Consider the following 20,762-nt stretch of genomic DNA (forward strand, 5'->3'; position numbering starts at 1 on the left):
TTTCCTTTTCCGATCCTTTTCTTTGCCTGTTGAATGCATTATAGCTAGATTCTGAAGCCATTACTGGTTGCAAATAAGTCAGTGAGACATGGCGAAAGAAAGAGAAGGGTGATCTTTAAGCCAAGCTGTGACGTAGACATGAGCTCTTTGGGATTAAGGAGTGCCTTTAATGGCACTGGATTTCTCAGTACTGCATCAAGAAGCTGAGGCAGTTCATGGCATGTTTTGGAAGTCTTTAAGGTCTTTCAAGCTTCCAAAAGGACTCGTTGCGTCATTGCATGAGATTCGCGTTGGTACTGCCTCGTAGGAGCCATTGGATTTGCTACTACCATCGTCCGCAACTGCACGTTTCGCGCGTCAAGATTCGGGTCCCGTTTGGATTTGCTTCTTCCATCGTCCACCACTGCATGTGTCGTGCATCGAGATTCGCGTCCCGTTTGATCCCGCCCGAGGGATATACGTGAGTTGATCCAGGCCCAGTGTAAGGAGGCGGGACGGAGTTAGCGCGACTGCACCGGTCCGGTTCGCGATCTGGCCGTTTTCATCACGGGGCGGATCTGTTTTCGACCGGTTTATTTGGTGGATATCTGGAACTCTCCTGATGGTGGGTCCCGCGTGGACCCGACAGGATCCGCCATAGGCAAGAGAAGAATGAGAGGGTCCCGCAGTACGCGGGCAGGAAAGGCATTGACGCCTCGAAGGAGTCCTCCTCCCCCTCCGCTCCTTCTCACCGCCATTGCCGCGTCCCCTCCGCCTCCCCCGTATCCCTCTCCTCCGCCGTTTTCGATCCGCTTCGCTCCGATCGCTATGCGGAGGCTTCGAGGCTCGATGCGTTGGTCGGCCTCGATTCCTCGCCTTCTCCTGTTCGGTTGCGTCTTGCTCTACTCGATTCCTGGTAAAGTTAAACGGCTGTTTCTTATCTTTTGTTTGGAACCTAGATTTTGATTCACGTTTTCCTCTTGATTCATAAGCTTTCGCAAATCAATTTCGATAAGATCGTCGTCTCCTAGATTTTGTTTACTTTAATGAAATTAGTGGCTAAGCAATTCCTCAAAACCTTTTTGTTTGAGCTGAAACTAAAAGAGGGAGTTGATGCTTTTGTGATTCTGTTGGCTGTATGAAGGGGAAGGAAATTTGGAGATTGATGCGGCTGGTTCTTATGGTGCATAAATTAGAGTGGATGAGGATAGGCTAGGGTTCCGTGCACAGGAGACTGAAGGAGAAAGGAATTAGGAAGTTGGATGATCTCATGGATGAAGATAGGCTAGGGTTGTGGCTTGTTCATTCATTTTCTATGCATGTAGAGTAGGATCTGAAGTCTTCCTGCTGGTTTCTCAACTAGGAGGGGGAAAATAAAACCGAAATAAATTGCAATCCGAGTGGTTAATCTGCATGAAATAAATATGATGCTCTCCCCCTCCGATCCTTCTCTTTTTTTTTCTTTTTTGCTTTTATCAAAGGAAAAAAAAAGATATATCACTTTAAAACTCTGATACAAGGCATACTATGCTACTCGTTGTCCTACCAGAATGACTAAGCTCCATAGGCTGCTAGTCTTTTCATATACAAGAGGGTCTCGTTGTCCTACCAAAATGTGCTAACCAGTTAGCACTCAAGTTCTTCTCTTCTCCGAAAAAATGACAAAAAGAACATCCCTGAAAACCCTGTGCCAGAGGTAAAATACTTATAACACAGTTAATAAGGTGCTGGGGAGGCCTAGCCACATTGTTGAGGATTTTAATGATGATTCAGCTTCCTTCCAGATTTTTGCATGTTGTAGACTATGTTTGATCGCCAGCAGCTCAGCACACCAACAGCAGGCGTCGGGGAGGAATTCACACGTAGCCAAGATGTAGACGTTTGAAGGAGGGCAACCCCACCCTTCTCCTGCATGTTACATATCCATCAGTGTTTAGTTTAATCCACGCATCGTTGGGTTTGGCCTAGGCTACAAGGATATGGTTTCCCCCCGCCCCCCCCCCCCCCCCCCCCCTTTTTCCATCAGACAATTCTGGGTATTTACAGCATGACATAGGCTGATGCTCTAAAAAAAATAGTGTAAGGGTGACCCTTAACATGATTGAAGGCAACCTCATTTCTGGTCTTCTAGATCAACAAAAGACAATAGGCTATGAGGGATATACGTATGTGATAGTCAAGGTGAGCAATATAAGTCCCTTCCCTAATCCATTCACCATCCTTCCAAAGAGGAAAGGATTGAAAAGTAACATTCAACCTCTGCTGCAGCCCTTCCCACACTTTAGAATAAAGAGGACATTCAAAAGAAAAGTGATTCGGCTGATCAGAATCCCTCCCACGCAGGAAACAAGCATGTATAGAACAGATGTTAAGCTTAGCCAATCTAGCAGTGGGACTGCTAGAAGCCTCTTATGAAGAAGCTTCCAATAAAAAACCTACACCCTAGGAATAACAGGCAACTTCCACATACGGGACCAAATGTCACACCAAGAACCACTATGACATCCAGAATCCTTCGAAAACCTATAAGCCAGTTTGGTTGATGGTTCCCCTTTGAGGTCACCTTTCCAAATATGTATGTCGTCAAGTGGACCAAGGGAAATATCAATCTTGCAATCGGGCCACTCCCAATTGGGCCAAACAAATCTATAAGATAGTTATGATTCCATTGACCATTATAAAACAAGGTCAAAACATATAAATTATTCAGATCAACATTCATATTAAGAAACAGAAACATAGGTTTCATAGGAATCAGAACTTCAAAACACCAGCAATCACACTAAAACTCAGTAGAAACACCATCCCCAGTGATATGCGAGAAACCAAAATGCAGATGATGCAAAGCCTCAAGGAGCAGCCTACAGCTTCAACTAACTTTCACAGTGCAAGGTTGTTTCCAAGGACATAATTGTCCATACTTAGCAGTAACAATTTCAATGTACATATTGTTTTGTTAATTCAAGCACAAAGCAATCCTTTTGACCTGTAAAGCAATACTAGTGGCATGGAGATCATGGATGCCAAGCCCCTCCTCACGTTTGGGTTAAGTAATAGAATCCTCGGAAATAAGATGCCGACCCTTGGATCTATCACATTTTTGCCAAAGGAAATCTGTAATTGTTTTTTCCTTATGGTCCATAACCCGATAGGTAACCAGGTAACATTCAGGGCATGTGCAGGTGTGGCATTAGGTACCGAATTAATGAGGGTGATTCTACCCGCTTGCGATAAATTGGATCCATTCCAATTACCTAGTTTCCTTTGGAGGTTATGAGTCATATCATCAAATGACATCAGAATCCTACGTGGGCTAATCATGGTATCAAAATATTTAAAGAGGAATTTTCCCTCAACATTAAAGAACAAATAAATCTCATGTCTTTTCTCCGCCTTAGTGTTGCGAGGAAAATGAAAAACTTATTGATATTAATCTTTTGATTTATAAGAGCCTCATAAGTGCGAAAAATGTTCAATACTTTGACAGGGTTTCCTATTGGCCCTAAAGCAAATCACGTACATAAGGTGAGAAATACTAACATGATTTTTAAATTTAAAAGGAAGTAGCATACGATTAGAACCAACATCATTAAGTAAAGTAGTCAAGATTTGAGTAGATATATATGTACGGTGAGAGGGGATCTACTTGTCTAATCACCTTATGACTTTTAAAGAAAGCAAAACAATCCCATTAATAAGACATGAGAAAACAAGGGAGGAAAGGAAATAAACTTGGTTTCCCCTCCGCTCCTTCTTATCGCCATTGCTGCATCCTTTTTGCCTCCTCCAGATCCCTCTCCTTCGTCGTTCTTGATCCACTTCGCTTTGATTATTATGTGGAGGCCTCGAGGCTCAAGGCGTTGCTCGACCTCGATTCCTTGCCTTCTCCTGATCGGTTGTGTCTTGCTCTACTCGATTCCTGGTAAAGGAAAATAGTTGTTCCTTCTCTTTTGTTTGAAACCTAGATTTGTTTTAATTTTTTTTCTCGATTTATCTTTCACAAATCAATTTCGATAAGATCTTCATCTCCTAGATTTTGTTTACTTTAATGAAATTAGTCACTAAGCAATTCCTCAATACTTTTTGTTTGAGCTGAAATTAGAAGTGGGAGTGATGCAGTCGCAATTTGGTTTATATGTTATTTGAATAAATTTTATTAGTTTTGAGACATTTTGCATTTGTCATAAGTTGTCACATGGCAATATCTACTCAAGGCGAAGAAAAAGGAAACCAATACAAGAAAAGTGGAAGAAGCCAAACTCATTTTTTATTGAAGATTACAAATCTTGATTGGAGATCTTAAATATTCATATCTTTACAAAGATGGAAGTCTATCAATCAATAATATTATCAAGGAAGGAAGGTTATCTCTCAAATCAAAGTAAGAATATTATCTTCTTCGAGTGAAGGAATAGATTGCATATTTGATTGATATGATTGTATTTTTTCTATTTCTGTAATTCTTTTTTTTTTCTTTGTACTTGAACCTAAAAAAGGAGCTAGAACATTGTAATGGATCAATGAAAAACATGAATCAATGAATTGAGTTCTTTCCCACCTTGTCTGTGAGTGGTGCAAAGCTACATTTGTTTTCTGATGGAATAATTCCATTGTCCATGTGCGAGAGGTGGGGAGATGCAAGGCCTTCATCTTGGGAGTTTGTTTCTTGAGCGAAAGCGAATCCGATAGTCATCCATTTGTTTTCTTATTATCTTTCAATTATCATTTTCGATTCCTCTCTTTTATGTTCCTCTATTATCAAGAAACAAATCCATTGCTGCTTGTCCTACATCAGGGTGTTGATGCTTTTGTGATTCTGTTGGACGTATGAAGGGAAAGGAAATTTGGAGATTGAAGTGGATGGTTCTTGTGCTGCATAAATTAGGGTGGATGAAGTTAGGCTAGGGTTTCGTGCACCGGAGACTGAAGGAGAAGGGAATTAGGAAGTTGGATCAGGAACAGAACCAGTTGAAAGTGACTATAGATGAAGACATTGGAGAAGATTCGAGTTTGGTGCTGTACTATATAAAGGGAGGAATTCCATGTTGTGTCTTGTTCTTTCATTTTCTATGCATGTAGATTAGGATATGATGTCTTCCTGCTGGTCTTTCAACTTAGAGGGGGATAATAAAGGAGACATAAATTGCGATATGAGAGGTTAATCTGCATGAAATAAATACGATGCTCTCCTACTTGGCTTCTTGTGACTGTTAATTGGCTTATGGCGGAGGGAGAAGAGCAGTTCCTATGAGTATTTTCACGGTAGGCCATTTTGAAGTAACTGTTATTTGTGTTGAATAGAAAACAGGCCCTTTGTCTGTGGTGCTGTACAAGGAGTGGTCGATGATTACTATTATTATCTAATTAATTTATGGATTTCACAGGCATAAACTATCACAATGGCATAGAGAGGCATGTCAGACCATGTCAGCTTATAATTTACGAATCGTATACACAAAACAAGAATCCTTGCTCATGATGCAGTTGGAGACATAATAAATAGAGCCAACCATGTGCTACTGTATAACGGAAATGTCTTTATGACACTACAAATATGTCTCCAAGGACCTTTTGTAGTTAATTTAAATTGGAGAGACATAAATACCCGACAAAACATATAGAAGGAACTTATGCAATATGAAGGAATATTGGACATTGCAAAGAACTTTTGGGAAATGAATGAAAAGAGCAATTTTGACTTTTGATACTAATAAATCGGAAGGGAGATCCTTTGGTAGTCCACCTCAAACCATTTTGATTAAGGATGTTCATTGATCTATATTAATCTCAGAAAAATAGAGCTGAAATTCAGAATAGAACATGTTTAACTGATTAAATGAATCTATGAAGTTTAACAGAGAAGAGATATCTGGTTTTGAGAAGGAAGAAACAGAAGAGATCAGATGCAACAGAGAGATAATGACCAACTTATATCGGTAAACTTGTCCCATTTGTCTTGTAGGACCAAGTTATATTGGTTGTATAAAGAAATAAATCTCAATGAAATTTAAGGAGTCATGCTTTAGAGTCAATATGGATCGAAGTCTAAATAATTTAGGTATTATAATTTGCATCTAATGGCACAGAGAAGCTTGATGTTGTAGTTTTGTAGTGAGTAAGACCCAGTTAGATTGGTGTCTGTTTTGATGAATTTAAAGAATTATAAGAACTGTCTTTCTCTGAGCAGCTTCAGAAGATTTTTAGCAAAAACTTGCCTGTTATTGGTTTTCTAATTATTAGAGCACTTGGAAAAATGATTACTTGTAAGTTGGGAATTCCTATGCAAGGGAAACACCCATTATTTTCTACATGTTTTGACAAAGGTTCTAATTATCATTCATTGACAGATAGTTATTCTATGCTCAATACAAACATAAAATTTGGATGTGCCAGTTATTTTTTAAAAGTACTACTTGATGCTTGATCAATTCTTTCCTAAATCCATTTCAGGTTTGGACATCAGGCCACTTCATTACAATTAGGTTTCATTATAAACAAATGACATGTACTTGCCTCATATGATCAAGGAAGTCTCTTAGTCTTTGCCTTATATTGCCTCATAGTAGTTGCATAATTCTTTGTTATTGTTGGTTTTCTCGAGTGCCTTATGAAAGCTGTCGTGGATACATTCTGTTTTCTTCTCATGTCAAATTCTTGTCATAGTAAATTCTTGATTGATTATACATTTTAACATTTGAAGTTGTGAAATCTTTTATTTGGCTTATGTTCCCAAGCTAAGCGTATTTTATTTTATTTTTCCAGGCATTCTTTCATCAAGGATAGTTTCCCTAGGTTCAATTGTGATATTCACTACTCATGAATGGCTACCTATGAAACCAATCGTTTATTTTCATTGTCAAGGAGAAAACAAGACTGTCTTGCCTGATGTAAAGGAAAAAGATATTTTATACACTTTCCGTGGTGAAGAATCTTGGCAGGTTTGTTGTAGATGAATATTGTGTTATCATCCTTTTCCTGCTTTATTTTCCATTTTGACATTTTGTCATTTAGTTATTGGTTCAAAATGATGAATTTTTTTAATCTTCTGTCAATGAAATATAAAAATAATCTTAAAACACAAAGATAATCAATTCAATTCGGCTTTAAGATTTTATTGGTATAATGGTGAAAGTGGGTTGGATAGTGTCTGTTTGGTTACAGTTTTTGAACCAAAATGAGCAACCAAGCTAGATATTGTTACATAAATGTATGTCATGCATATTAATATTTTTATCCTATTTTCCTTTCGTTTGGGTATATATTTAACTAAGGGTTCATTCCACATCCATATTTCCAAGGATTTCTCGAAGTGTTCGATTTACCCCTTAATATAAGGAAAGTTGTTACTTTATTGAGTTTTTTTTAGGAAAACGTTACTTAATCATATTATTTCTTTTTCCCATTCTTCATTTTCTCCCCACCCTTGTTTTAAAGTTTTCGCATTCAAGGATTATTATTGATATATTTGACTTAGTGTGTAATTACTTTTATGTGATGTATAAGATTCATGTATTATTCACATATATATCTGCTATATCCCTCATGTATCTAATTCTTATTCGTATCCAATGTGTATACATATCTAAGTTGATTCTATCTTACAAGAAAAGGTTTGCTGTTTGCAAAGCCTTCTCTTATGGGCTTTAAGATGCTGGAGCAATATGCAATTAAGTTGCCTTGCACAAACTACATGAGATCTTTTGCAAAAAAATGGGATAATATTCCCCATGTTTCATTTAGAAACTAAATAAGAAGAAAAACAACTATGTGGAATTCTTTCAAGCGCAAACTAGGGCATTTTTATCTTCACGAAATATGAAGCTGTTCTTCCTATAACTTCTGTTTAAGATTCTTCAGAGATCATCGTGGAGCACACCCGTTTCTCTGTTGTGTCCCTAAGAACTAACAGCTGCCTCTATTTTATTTTTATAGACATGTAATTTGGTGCATAATGAAGTTTGCTTCTAGTCCTCAGATTTCTTGCCACTGTTACGACTGTAGTTTTGCTTTCTTTGTATTGTTGTCTTCCTCATCCTATAACTCTTAGGTGCCTCATTTACATGATAATTTTCTGATGGGTTCCCCATCCTATTACATAATTTACTGTGTTGTTGCTGTAGTTGTTTTCTCTGAAACATTTTAATTCCATAGTATGATGAATGACCATACGAATGATTCAGTGCATAAGAGTTAGTAAACAAGGCCAATCTATCTCGAGGCAACTGATGATAATCCATTCTCCTGTAATTCACAGCCTCTGACACAACTTCCGGAGAAAAAATGTAAAAGATGCGGTTTCTATGAACAAGACACTTTTAAAGCTGATGATGTCTTTGATGAGTGGGAGCTTTGTGCTGGTAATTTTGTGGATGGAAAATATGTTCGTAAAAAGAACAAAGAATTCAACGCCACGTTCATATGCCCTCGGTGCACTGCTTCCGATGGTGAGTGCTCTTATCTTCTTGGTTGTTTTATATCTTATCATAGGTTCTACTCTTTGCATTGATGATAAATAATAATTTAGTCTTCCTTTATTTTCTTCATTCCATTCGTCTACTTTTGCATTTCCCTTTTCTGGAGCAGTCATTTTGGCCACATTAAGTTGGATCTTGGGAGCTTAGTAGATGGATTAACCGGTCTGACAACAACAACTGCTGATGTAAAATTCTTATACTCATAGGTGTTGATGAGACTCTCGAATCAAAGGACGAGGCTTCTGGCAGGAGAGGGAAAATGGTTACAGTCATAATTATATGCGTATTTGCTGCTTCTTTTGTAATGGTTGCCGGTATAGTAGCCTTGTATAAATACTGGCAAAAGAGAAAGAGGGAGCAAGACCAGGCACGATTTCTAAAACTCTTTGACGAGGGGGATGATATTGAAGATGAACTGGGTCTAGGTTATATAATATGACAATGACATGTGAAGACATTTTGGACCCTAATTTTTTTTTTATATGTGTAAAAAAATGGCATATAGTGTTTGTAAATGATACAAGCTTGGTTGCAAAGTTTTGGTCATTAGCACATTGCAATCTTATTCAACAGTCATTTATTTTTCTTCTTCACATCATTCTTATTCCTCCCTTCTCCTTTTGGGTGAACTCTTGATGGTCACCCAATATTAGTGTCCGATCCGATCCGATCCGATTTTCATTTATGGATTTCAGCAATACAATCCGTCCATATCGTAAAATTCATTTATGGATTTCAGTGCAATCCGTCGATATCGAACCAAAATCGGATGTCAAAAAATAAATCTCAAATAAGAATTTGAAAAGAAAATATTCTTAAATAAGGATTATGTCATTGATAATTAATATAAAATTATATTAAGTCTCATCTTAACTAAAAATTTAATACTCAAATAAAATAATTATATATATATATATATATTATTATATACCCATTAGGTAAAGAACACATGTTTATTCTTTGTGCTTTCATGAAACCAAAAACTATTTTATTTTATTTATTTATTGAAATTTAAAACTTTCTTTCCGCCATAAACTACTGTTTCCCATCATCTGCCACCTTAGTGATCCGTGTCTATTAGTTATCTCAATCTGAACCGTCCATGGCATCCCTTCCAACGGTCGATTCTACCTCAAGCTCGCGCCCACGTTCTCCCTCTTCCACTATATATATAACCCTCGAACCGCCGTTCGTCTTCATCGCTTCGAGCTTTCCGATTCCCGCAATCTGAGGTATGAGGAAGACCTTTATTCTGTTTCCCCCCTTCGCGTCGCTTTCCGTCGGTCGTTGTTTCTAAAATTTCGTTGGAATCTTTGTGATTTGAACTGATGACGCCTTGAATTGCTGCAGAAATTTGTAGATCTAGCTTCGGTCGGCGGCGATGTCCGGGCGAGGAAAGGGCGGCAAGGGCTTGGGCAAGGGCGGGGCCAAGCGCCACCGCAAGGTTCTCCGCGACAACATCCAGGGCATTACCAAGCCCGCGATCCGGCGCTTGGCGAGGAGGGGCGGTGTGAAGCGTATCAGCGGCCTTATCTACGAGGAGACTCGTGGCGTCCTTAAGATCTTCCTCGAGAATGTGATCCGCGATGCTGTGACCTACACTGAGCACGCCCGTCGGAAGACTGTCACCGCGATGGACGTCGTGTATGCCCTGAAGAGGCAGGGAAGGACTCTCTATGGTTTTGGTGGTTAGGGCTTCACGTTTGATTAAAGTCTTGCTGTCAAGAAATCCAAAAAACTGAAACAATGTAGATTGAATTCGAGACTATGTGGCTAGGGTTTTCTTTGGTCATCTGTCCTTCGGTAATTTAAGCTGTTGTTGCTGGAAGCTCTGTGTGTAGGTACTGATGTGCGACTCGTCCGCAAGTTTATGAAATTAATATCTCATTGTGTTTGGTGAACGTCCATTACTAATTTGTTTTCAGGTCATTTAATTGATGCAGCTTTCATTTTGTTGAGTGTATGTTGATGCAAGCTTTGATGATATCTTATTAGATCTCTCAGTCATGTTAATCAGAACTAATGACTTTGTCAATTAGGATGTATGCATTGTTTGTTCCTTAGCTCATGTATCTTCTGGCTGTTACTTTGATGTTGATTTATATTTGTATATATTTGGTGATTTGAACGATGAATTTCTAGTTTTTTGGGGTAGATGTTAAGATCTTAGGATGCTTAGTTCAATTGCAAGGTTGCTTCTACTTGACTTGAATGCTTAGGGCTTTGAGTATTAGAACTGACTTGTTTACTTGTAGAGATGGGAATGTGTACTTTGATTGATTCCTCCTGAATGTGTGGTGTGCTAGTCTTCTTTTGTGTATTAGTGATCTATTGTTGCAATTGTGTCTAACCGGTGAAAACATGTTGTCTTGTTTGTAATGTCTTTTTTTCTTGGTGAAAAATAACTTGCATAAATTTGAGCTGGAAGTAAGTTGTATCAGTGGGCTACTGATTTATGGTTGGGTTTCATATGATGACCATTGAGAGTGGATGCTCTTGTTGTTGATAATGTTGAGTGTGGCGAGAGTCTGTTGTTTGATTAAGTACACTTTTAGTTTGATGGTGCATTCATTGGGTTTTTGGTTTCTTGGTGTTTCCACTTGATTTTTGTTACAGGTATTTGGTGTTTGCTGCTGATTGCATTTAGAGATGCTTGTTTAGATCATTTGCATCGAGCGATTAATTGTGCTTGTTCCATTATTGGTACACAGTCGATTCAAGTATCTCTATAAAGGAAATGGCTTGACTGCTCTTATGGATATTGTTCACCTTTGAAAGCTGGTTGTTTATGATGTAAAAGAAAAATGTCAATGAAGCTCATTTTATGTTGCTGTTATATAGGATCTATCATAATAGAAAAATGAAATTGAGACTCCGTTTTGGCACCTGATGCATTGTTATTTCTTTTTCAAAGTGTTTTCTATACCGATGTGAATAATATCGGTGGTGTGATCTACGAGGAAACTTGAGGGATCAGCTGGATGTTCCCCAACAATTGATCTGACTCTGTACCCTGGTTATGCTGCTAGGAAAAATTGTTGCGGTATGATGCTGTTTATACTCATCTAGTGATGTTTGTATCCAACTGGGAAAGGTAATTGTTTTAGTTATAGCATTTGCTGATTATTTTGGTGTTGATCTCATTTTGCTGAATCTTCATCTGTTAAATCTTCATTCTTAATCTAGATGGACCAGGATTCTGCTGGGAAGCTTGGTACACCCTAGTGCATCATATCAGAGAGTTTCTTGTAAGCAAATCATTCTTACAACCTACAAAATTCATCATATCAGGAGGTTCTTATTGGATTGGTTGTCACTTATCTGTGTTCCAATGGCAGGAGACTGAAGAATTGATTCTGCTGCCGAGGCATTCTGCTGATGAGCCGAGATTCTGAAGAGTATCTGCACAAGAAGGATGTGATTGAAAATCCGCCACTGGCTACATGGGGCTCCAATGTCTGCATTAGACTCCACACAATAACTTGGCTTCAAAGTATAGTTCCGTTATCCATGCTGAACAGCGAAAATTGGGACTTGAACCTTCCCATTAAAGTGTGGACACCGATTCAAATGATTTATTTACTGAACAGTCAATACAACCTCAGATCAAGAAATTTGGGAATGCCTGCTGAAGACAATAGGGATACAGGCGGCTTAGAGTTGCACATTAACTGGAGGAAGATGGCCCTTCCTGATACCTGGCAAGGAATCTTTTGTATGCATGTTGTGAAACCTGAACCATATGCCAACAGCAGTCAGAAGGAAATAGAAACTTATCGATGTAGTAGTCTAAAGTTGGTAGGTATTAGGCGCATGAAATCTGAAACATGTAATGGAAGTTTTAAGGGTGAAGCTTCCAGGGTAGCTGATCCCTTTGATCAGAAATTACTGTCAGGCAAATTGGTGAAATCAGAGCCACCAAAAGAATTCAAAAGGAAGTCACCAGTTATGGCATTGGACTATCATCAGTTGATGTCCCCACTTGCATGGAGTTGCCCTCAGGTAAAGCTTAAACCAGTGGTTTTGGATTTTAATGCTGCACATGATGTGAATATGCTTTGTGATGATAGTCCAGTCATGGCTGGTAATGCGACAATAAGTTCAGGTGAAAGCACTCAAGGAGCCTTGGCTCCAGCCACAGTATCAGTTCCTAGTATATCTTGTAAAGCTGAGGATGTGATCTCTGACATTAGAAGGGAGTACTGGTAGATTAATAAATTTTGTCATGGATATGTCATTGCTGTTGCAGAAGGATGCAATGGTGGAGACCAAAATTCATCAAATTGTTCACATGGCTTCTAAGCTGCATGATGAATGTGTGGTTTCTGATGTTAGAGAGCCCATGGCTTGTGATGGTCTCATATCAAGATTGCATCGAAATGGACTGCTCAGATGGTGAGTATATTATACTTCATCTGAATTGGTTGCTGGAGATGATCATCGTTGTATGGATCCTCACATAAAGAGTGTACCATAAGTGTTGGAAGTGTTAAAGGGGCATGCGTTTGTCTGCTGATGGTGATAGTAAACTTCAGCATCCTGTGCCGCAACATTCTCAAGGATTCATGTGAGCTTGAAGAAAAAGAGAATATGGAAATGTTCACAAGGATTCATGTGAACATGAATAAGAGACTATGGAAATGCTAAAATGCAGTGGTCATAGTGCTAAAAACTATTGATGGAAGTATAGTGGAGATGATAGATTTGCATGAATCATCAGTAAGAGATTTACTAAACCTTCTAGGGGTTCAGAGATGAAGTCCAAGTTCATCAAACCACCTATAGTGCAATTGCAAAAAGTAGCGAGGATTAGAAAGTGACCATTGGAGATGCCGTCGTGTCTTTGAGCATTCAGAACTGCAAGAACAAGATTTAGATGCAAGTGGCAGTAATCATGTTGACGATGGGGGTAGGCATGGACAAATCAAGAAGGCAAGCTTACCTGCTTTTAGTTGGATATTTGGTCAGAGTTGCATCAGGATTCAATATTTATGATCTGCAGTGGCCAACGGATTGTAAGGCAATAATTCTCAGCTGTTGCTGCTGCTATGATCTTAGTTTTTGTTTTGATATATATGGTTTTTCTTCATCCATAGTTTAGGCCTTCGGAATCTGTACTTTGATGGTGATTTCAATACTCTTCATCCAACATTTCAGAAGCTCAGCAAAAAATTTCAAACCTGCATTTCTGTTCTTCAACATGCTGTTGCTGATGTGGTTTTTGGGGTTCTATGTCTATGATTTGGTAAAGCTTTTTGTGATCTTTTGAAGGAGATGAGTTGTGTATTTTAGCATGTGGACTCTGTCGAGATACCTGTTTTTGCATTAGTAGTGTGTTTGGTCTTTGCCACATGGTTGTTGTTGTTGTTTTTTTTTTCCTTTCATTCTCTAAATCATCGTGATGTGATGTAAAATAATAAAAAAAGATAAATAATGAAGTGGGATGAATTAAAAATTAAAAAGGAGAGGATGAGAAATAGTTTTAGATGATGTGGATCGATGTCGATCGACACTTGATGGTGCTCTCCACTTGAGATGTCATGGTGGATCTTGTCACTTGGTATTTGTGATAGATCGGAAGTCAAGTTGGTCGATGAGTGCTTGCACTTGACTCTTCTTCTTTGAGGCGGATAGCGATCGCGAGTTCCAACCTTCTTCGAGGTCTTCGAGGCGTATAGCGATTGCAACAGTTGGAACTTGAGAGAACATCAAAGTCTCTTCCACTGCATCATAGGCGGCCTTGAGGAGCCGACCCTCGAGCTTCTCGTCATTCAGGGTGATGGTGCCCATCTCTCTCTCTCTCTCTCTCTGAAGTAGGTGAGTGTGTTTAGCTGCACCCTGCCATCTGCAGAACGCAAAATAGATGAAGATTGAAGAGGGCAGGTCGCTGCATTCATGATCATATCATCACAAGCGGTTGCAAATTGTGACCAAGTGTCCGAGGAAATGCTAACAGGGATAGAGAAGGCTGGTGGTTAAGGTTTAGATGAGCGACCAAACAAGGCATACTCTGTTTCTTTCATCTGTAGATGTGTGTGAGGACCAACAACATCTTTGTGCTTTGGACATTACTCTTCGGTTCGTCTTGAACAGAGACAAGGCTCTCATTGAGTATTTACTGGACCGTTGGAGAAGTGGCCATTGTCTCTGAGCGGTGACTATGATGACCAATCAATGTACTCTGCTGTGGCACTGAGGGTTGCCCAAGTCTTTATCTTCTTCGTCATCAATTGGATGGGAAGCTACTAACCCTACCACCAGATTTGTGGTGTCTCGAGGTATGGTTATGCCAACAAGAAGAAGAAGAAGAAGAAGAAGAAGAAGAAGAAGAAGGACCCAACTCACTTATGGCTCATGATGCCACACCATTCCTTCCCCAACACTTGAGCAAAGCGAAATGCGCTGTGAGCTACATACCATACAGACATTTGTGGATCTCTGTATCCAATCTCTCATCGTCCCACTTCCACTTTCCTACCTTTACTTGCAAATGAAGCCTGGCCACATCCCCCCCATCGCTCTTCCTTTTAAGCTCCCCAGGTAGATTGGACCAAAACATCGAGGAGGAGAGGTGGTGGGAGGGTGAGCCATGAGCTCCCGGTGCAAGTCTTCTCTGGGCTTCGTGGACGCACGTGTGCCGGTGAGAGCAACCTACGTGAACCTCTACAAGTGGCCGGAATCCGACGCCGAATTCGTGAAGTCGGTGACGAGAAGAAGGGGGAAAGTCGACGGTCGCAGTGGCGGCAGCAACCTCGAGGGAGGGAGAAAGTGGAGCGCCGCACCGACGGCGGTGGACAGCTACTCGTGCCGGCAGATGTACCTGAGAAGTTACACTTTCTCTCGGAGGGAGAGTGTTCCTGAGAAGACACAACGGTGCCTCGGAAGAGTCAGGGAGACGGCCGCCGTGTTTCCTTTCCGCCAACGAAAGAACCAAGGCACCGCAGGTGGCGTCAATGGTGATGCTAATAATAAGAACATTCCAAACAGAAGGATGAAGACGGAAAGGAAGAAGAGGAAGAAGAAGGCTTGTGTGACGGTAAGGAAGCTAAGAGAGGTCTCCTACTCCACGCTCTATTTCATCTTCCATCGCCTCCTTTCTTGCACTGCAAGAGTCGAGGTGGTGCGTCGAGGGTGCAAATTACCACAGAATTCACACTCCTCTCTTTTTCCTGTTTCTTAAGCTTAATGGTTTTCTTCAGCATTAGTGTGTGTGTCTCTGTGCTTTCTTCTCCGAAAGTTCTATAGAGGTGAACAAGAAAACGAGTCTGGTCTTTATACACAGTGATGTCTTCTTCCTCGTTTCCTGACTCTTATTGAAACACCAAGATCGATCAGTTTTCAGGTTCCTAATTCAAGACTCAACACATCATTATTTCAAGTAGGTAAATAGGATCGAAAAGACATGCAAAATGCTAAATGCTTAAAAATACTTGCACATCAAACATGATTCATATAAGGATATAATACAGCTCCATTGTCATCCTTGCAGACGTCTCACACAGAAGATGCTGAGCAGTTCATACAACAAAGCTAGATTGTAATTACATTGGCATATGGTTTGTTATGCGAATATAACATCAAGAAAAATAAGGGAGAAAGAAGAAAAAACCAAGGATGCAAGACAGGTCCCCTCGGATTAAGTACTGCAAAAACGTACTAAACACGCAACAGTCGTAGGTCTACAATTTAAGCAGTATCATAGCATATTAGTAAAACTTACCTCCCCTCCGACTTGATCAACTGCGAGAAAACTTTACTCATGGAGACGTCTGAAAGATCATTAAGCACTGATGTCCCGACATCCCTCACAGGTGTAGTGTCAGATGTGCTGATGTTTTGAACCAGCGGTGAGATTTCAGTGATGCGATTGATGCTGTCGACCTCGGACATGCTGGAGGAATCCGCTTCCTGAAGCTGTAGCACATACTCCAAGTTCCAAAGGACGTCCCCCATCGAGGGGCGCTCGACACCGGAATCTGCTAGGCATTTCTCGATCGTTTCCCCAAACTTCCTCAGTGAGTCAGGCCTAATTGATTCTGCAATCCGAGAATCAACAATCTGCTCCAATTCTCCCCTCTTTTGCCACTTCATTCCCCACTCCGCTAAGTTCACCATCTCTCTTGGTAGTGTTGGATCAATGACTGGTCTTGCACACAGCACTTCAAGCAAAACTACCCCAAACGAATACACGTCCGACTTCTCTGTCAACTGTTGTCTCCGGAAATACTCGGGATCAAGATATCCGAAGCTCCCTTTTACTGCGGTACTGACATGAGTCTGATCCAACTCTGGCCCTGTCTTTGAGAGCCCAAAGTCAGCAACCTTCGCCAAGAGATTCTCATTGAGTAGAATATTTGCAGATTTGACATCACGGTGGATGACAGCTTTTGCCTGACCAGTATGAAGATAGTGCAGTCCTCTGGCTGATCCAATACAAATCTCCAATCTCTGTTTCCAACCAAGAGAAGGAAGGTTTGAACCATAAAGATGGCTCTTTAGAGTGCCCTTTTCCATGTATTCGTAAACAAGAATCATCTCGTTCTTCTCATCACAGTAGCCGATAAGAGAAACTAGATGGCGGTGGCGCAGCCGTGACAACAATTCGATTTCAGTATGGAACTCATTAAGGCCTTGTTGAGATTTTGGGTTACCCCTCTTCACCGCTACTTTTGTTTCATCTCTCAGCACTCCTCTGTAGACCTTCCCAAAACCTCCTACCCCAATCACCCAATTTTCATCAAAGTTGTTAGTCGCTTCTTGCAGCACAACAAAAGGTAAACGATAACTGAGGTTTCCATTCTGCCCAATCGTAAATGCAGTTCCATTGGAAGTTCGACTTCCCGTGCTATGTGACGTCAATCCATTAATGGAGAAAGGCACCCAGGTTTTAGAATATTGTTTGGCAAGCTTCCTTTTCCTGAGGACCAAGCAAAGAATTATAGCAACAACGGCAACCACAATTGCCCCAACGATCGGGACCAATATGATGACAAAGTTTTTCTTTGAACCCGGTGGTGTGATAACAGTTGCAGAACCCGCAGAGCCATTAATCTTCATGATTTCGAGGCCGTTCATAATGCCATTTGGCAAAACATCAAGTAAGGTTGAAGGACCAATGCTGACACTAAGCCTGTCAGATGCATGATCAGCCTCTAAAACATAATCGATAAAAACAGGTGTAGCCAAACTCTGTAATGTCATAGAAGAAAGATCAAGATCACCAGCTGCAAGCCAAGTATTAATATAAATATCAAACAAGAGGTCACCAGCCGCCTTACTGACTATATCACACAAATGAACCCTTATCAAGTAATCCGAGTTTGCATCCACATTGAACTGCCATGTCACATTAAAGCGGGCATTCGAAGTATTTGAGGAGGCAGCCAATTCCGTTGCCGTAGAATACACAATATCAGGGGCAGTCTCCTCAGTGGCTCCCCCTGGCATACGATTGATGTTTCCACTGAAGTTAACCGATTGGGAAAGCTTACTGTCAAGCAGAAATTCCTGGTCAGTGTCCCAAGTTCTCCACAGAGTATCATCATTTGGGAGAACTTTCGGCCCGCCCATGTTGATCCGATAAACTGTCTCCAATAACTGTCCTGACAAACCCTGGTACTTGCCCTGAGGATTAACAATCTTTGCAGTATCTACAATCAGCTCATCGGGAACCGATACAACTTCGATAGCACTTACAAAGGCGAGGGAAGTGCTTCCCGATGGTACAAAAGTAAGGATGAGGGTGTCGAGAGTTATGGTCAATGAGAATTCCTTAACAATGGCGGACTTTGCCTGAGGCTGGAAGTCTCGGAGAAGGACAACGTCTTGGGTTGACACACTGAAGTTTGCAGCAGTGAGGTCGTAACTTCCATACACGAACGGGAAGAAATACAGGCGGACGAAGTGCCTGCCTGGCGCCTTGATTTGGAAAGAGTAGGACGAGGGCACGGTGAACACCCGAGCGTTCTGGAAGAGGGCCGTGCCGTAGGAGGAAGGGACCGAGCTCGATGAGGTGTTGGCCAAGTAGTTTGAGGCGGGTGTCAAGGTCGACGAAAGGGATACATCAGCCACGAAAACTCTGTCGCCAATGGTGGTATTGGTCAAAGAACCACAGTCAATCAGATAGCTATCAGCTGGAGTAAATGCAGAACGGCCGCATCGAATCGAAACGATCACCAAGACGATGAAAGTCACTCCGATTTTGTGAATGGCCATCACGGAACACAGCTGAAGATAGATCTGTTGGCACTACTTTTGGGAACACCAAAGGAAGACAGGTATACAATCGAACCGGGCACCGGAGAGAAAGAACTTCTTCTTACCTAACAAGACAACCCGATTCAAAGAACAAACGAGAAATCTGAGCTCGGAACCAGAAAAACCCTAATTCACGCTCATCAATCTCACTTCAAACGCCGCCCCATTTCTCCTGGGAATTTAAATATTAGAACCCACCATGATTCACCGGAGGAACATCAACAATAAGTAACAAAAATCCAATCTCGGGCCACGATCTACCTGAAAATGACGCCGGAAACGACAAGCCCACCAGGATAACCCTGAATTTTTCACCACAAACAAGCACAATAGGGGAAACAACCCGAACGGCAGAATCTTCACAACTCGACGACCACAAGCAATTGGAATCGAACTCAAAGAAGCACAATAGAGGGGGCGATCTCACGGGAAAAGAGAGGAGAAGGTGGTGAAAAATTCAGGAGGCGAACAAGGAGATCTGCAACAAAAGTACCTCAGCAACCGATCGGAACTCCACAGGAGGCGAACAAGGTCCCTCCTTTCGCTTGATCGAGGCCTCAGAAGTCTTTCAAAGAGAGAGAAAGGGTGCAGGGGGAGGAGGTAGGGGTTTATAGGGGAAGTTCATGGCAATGGCAGAGAGAGAGAGAGAGAGAGAGAGAGAGAGAGAGGGGTGAGTCAATGCTCTGTAACTGTAACTTGCCGCAAGAAAAAGTGAGGAGAGAGAGACTGTGCCAGCGGATAAAAATCAATTAAATTGGAAGAGAAATGGTTGCTCGCGGTTGTTACGAGTCTCTCACTATCAATGTGAAAGAAAAGGACATTATTTTTTTTTATTATTTATAATTTAAAATATTTTTTAATTTTTAATTTTTAAAAATTAGAAAAAAAAATGTATAACTATCTATAATGAGTGTAATATTTTTAAAAAAGTTGATATTATAATAAAGTTATAAAATATTTAATCAAAATTCAAATTGATTTTAAACGGAAGAATTTAACCACTATATCATAAATATATATATATATATATATATATATATATATATATTATATCTAATCAAAACCAAAATTATCAGCTTTATTTAAATAAAAAATCAAAAATCAAAACTAAACTATCTGTTCGATTTGGAACCGTCGAATAGTAAGAAAAATCATTTTTCAGCTGTATATAAAATAATAATAATTTTTAGAAATGTTCTAGTAATATATTGTTTGGTTGCTTTCAACCTTTCAATAAAGTGTATGTAGCTTTTGGTTCTTTGCATTTGGGATTGGCTAACCATGGAAGACGACGACAAAGTCACCTATGAGCACCTGTGAACAATGACGGACCGATTCTTGCCTTTGAATTGATGAGGTTGCCACCTAAAAGAATGATGGATTTTGACATTGACCTTGCGCTACCATTTTAAATTAAGTCTTTCTGATTTCTGATCATGACTTTCTTATCATGTCAGCTTCATCGCCAACCAGGGCTAGATCTGCAACTCCTACAAACCCTAGAAACATGGTGGCCATGGTGAATTAGTGATTATCAAGAACATGAGTTGGAATAAATATTTGAAGTATTTTATCAGATGTGTGTGGAACAAGAGTTAGCAGAAGATATGTTTTTGGTCATAATTGGTGGAATGATGTTGGGAAAAAAACTACACACAGCCATCTTATCAAATTGTTTATCCTTATTGATAATTCTTTAAGGCTTCACACACAAAGAGAAAATAATATTTTCAAGTTCACAAAAAAAAAAAAAAATTACAGCCGCAGCTTTGGATTCTTTTAAAGGTGCGTGAAAATTGACTAATTATTATTCAAAGTTTACTAGTCATTTATGTCATAGAAGCAAGACATATGTGACATATTCTTTTTTATTTATTATATTATTTGATGATGATGATATATATATATATATATATATATATATATATATATATATATATATATATATATATATATATATATATATATATATATATATATGGATTTGTGCAATGGGAATCAAATCGTGATGAGATCACGATGATAAGACCGATTCACCTTTAAACACAAAAC

General features: G+C 40.0%; 4 protein-coding genes across 6 annotated transcripts; 3 read left to right on the plus strand and 1 right to left on the minus strand.

The window, feature by feature from the left end:
* Positions 1 to 657: 657 nt before the first annotated feature.
* LOC135592470 (uncharacterized) lies at positions 658 to 9,007 on the plus strand. 3 transcript variants are annotated; one of them, XM_065081941.1, is made up of 5 exons: positions 658 to 895; positions 4,168 to 4,360; positions 6,742 to 6,917; positions 8,234 to 8,423; positions 8,660 to 9,007. In XM_065081941.1, exons 2-5 carry the CDS (start codon positions 4,303 to 4,305, stop codon positions 8,890 to 8,892), a joined length of 657 nt encoding a protein of 218 aa, XP_064938013.1. In that variant the 5' UTR covers positions 658 to 895; positions 4,168 to 4,302; the 3' UTR covers positions 8,893 to 9,007. The 3 variants fall into 3 exon arrangements, with proteins under 3 accessions (XP_064938013.1, XP_064938011.1, XP_064938012.1); XM_065081939.1 differs by lacking the exon at positions 4,168 to 4,360 and having other exon boundaries at positions 659 to 895; XM_065081940.1 differs by lacking the exons at positions 658 to 895; positions 4,168 to 4,360 and adding an exon at positions 3,452 to 3,901.
* A 564-nt stretch (positions 9,008 to 9,571) lies between these two features.
* Positions 9,572 to 10,354, plus strand: LOC135592471 (histone H4). The gene is made up of 2 exons (XM_065081942.1): positions 9,572 to 9,685; positions 9,804 to 10,354. Exon 2 carries the CDS (start codon positions 9,835 to 9,837, stop codon positions 10,144 to 10,146), a length of 312 nt encoding a protein of 103 aa, XP_064938014.1. The 5' UTR covers positions 9,572 to 9,685; positions 9,804 to 9,834; the 3' UTR covers positions 10,147 to 10,354.
* A 4,258-nt stretch (positions 10,355 to 14,612) lies between these two features.
* On the plus strand, positions 14,613 to 15,803 carry LOC135592474 (uncharacterized). The gene has a single exon (XM_065081947.1). The coding sequence runs from the start codon at positions 15,043 to 15,045 to the stop codon at positions 15,631 to 15,633; it is 591 nt and encodes a 196-aa protein (XP_064938019.1). The 5' UTR covers positions 14,613 to 15,042; the 3' UTR covers positions 15,634 to 15,803.
* A 103-nt stretch (positions 15,804 to 15,906) lies between these two features.
* On the minus strand, positions 15,907 to 19,361 carry LOC135592473 (receptor-like protein kinase HERK 1). The gene is made up of 2 exons (XM_065081943.1): positions 18,972 to 19,361; positions 15,907 to 18,882 (listed from the first exon to the last, which is right to left on the minus strand). The coding sequence occupies exon 2, from the start codon at positions 18,666 to 18,668 to the stop codon at positions 16,170 to 16,172; it is 2,499 nt and encodes an 832-aa protein (XP_064938015.1). The 5' UTR covers positions 18,669 to 18,882; positions 18,972 to 19,361; the 3' UTR covers positions 15,907 to 16,169.
* Between the last annotated feature and the right edge of the window lie 1,401 nt (positions 19,362 to 20,762).

Source organism: Musa acuminata, chromosome BXJ1-9 (genome assembly GCF_036884655.1).
Source record: "Musa acuminata AAA Group cultivar baxijiao chromosome BXJ1-9, Cavendish_Baxijiao_AAA, whole genome shotgun sequence".
NCBI classification, from domain to species: Eukaryota; Viridiplantae; Streptophyta; class Magnoliopsida; order Zingiberales; family Musaceae; genus Musa; species Musa acuminata.

Coding starts and splice junctions, on each gene's coding strand:
- LOC135592471 (XM_065081942.1), top strand. CDS start 9,835: ATGTCCGGGCGAGGAAAGGGCGGCAAGGGCTTGGGCAAGGGCGGGGCC.
- LOC135592473 (XM_065081943.1), bottom strand. CDS start 18,668: ATGGCCATTCACAAAATCGGAGTGACTTTCATCGTCTTGGTGATCGTT.
- LOC135592470 (XM_065081939.1), top strand. CDS start 808: ATGCGGAGGCTTCGAGGCTCGATGCGTTGGTCGGCCTCGATTCCTCGC. Junction 896..6,741: donor CTTGCTCTACTCGATTCCTG/GTAAAGTTAAAC, acceptor TTATTTTTCCAG/GCATTCTTTCATCAAGGATA. Junction 6,918..8,233: donor GTGGTGAAGAATCTTGGCAG/GTTTGTTGTAGA, acceptor TGTAATTCACAG/CCTCTGACACAACTTCCGGA.
- LOC135592474 (XM_065081947.1), top strand. CDS start 15,043: ATGAGCTCCCGGTGCAAGTCTTCTCTGGGCTTCGTGGACGCACGTGTG.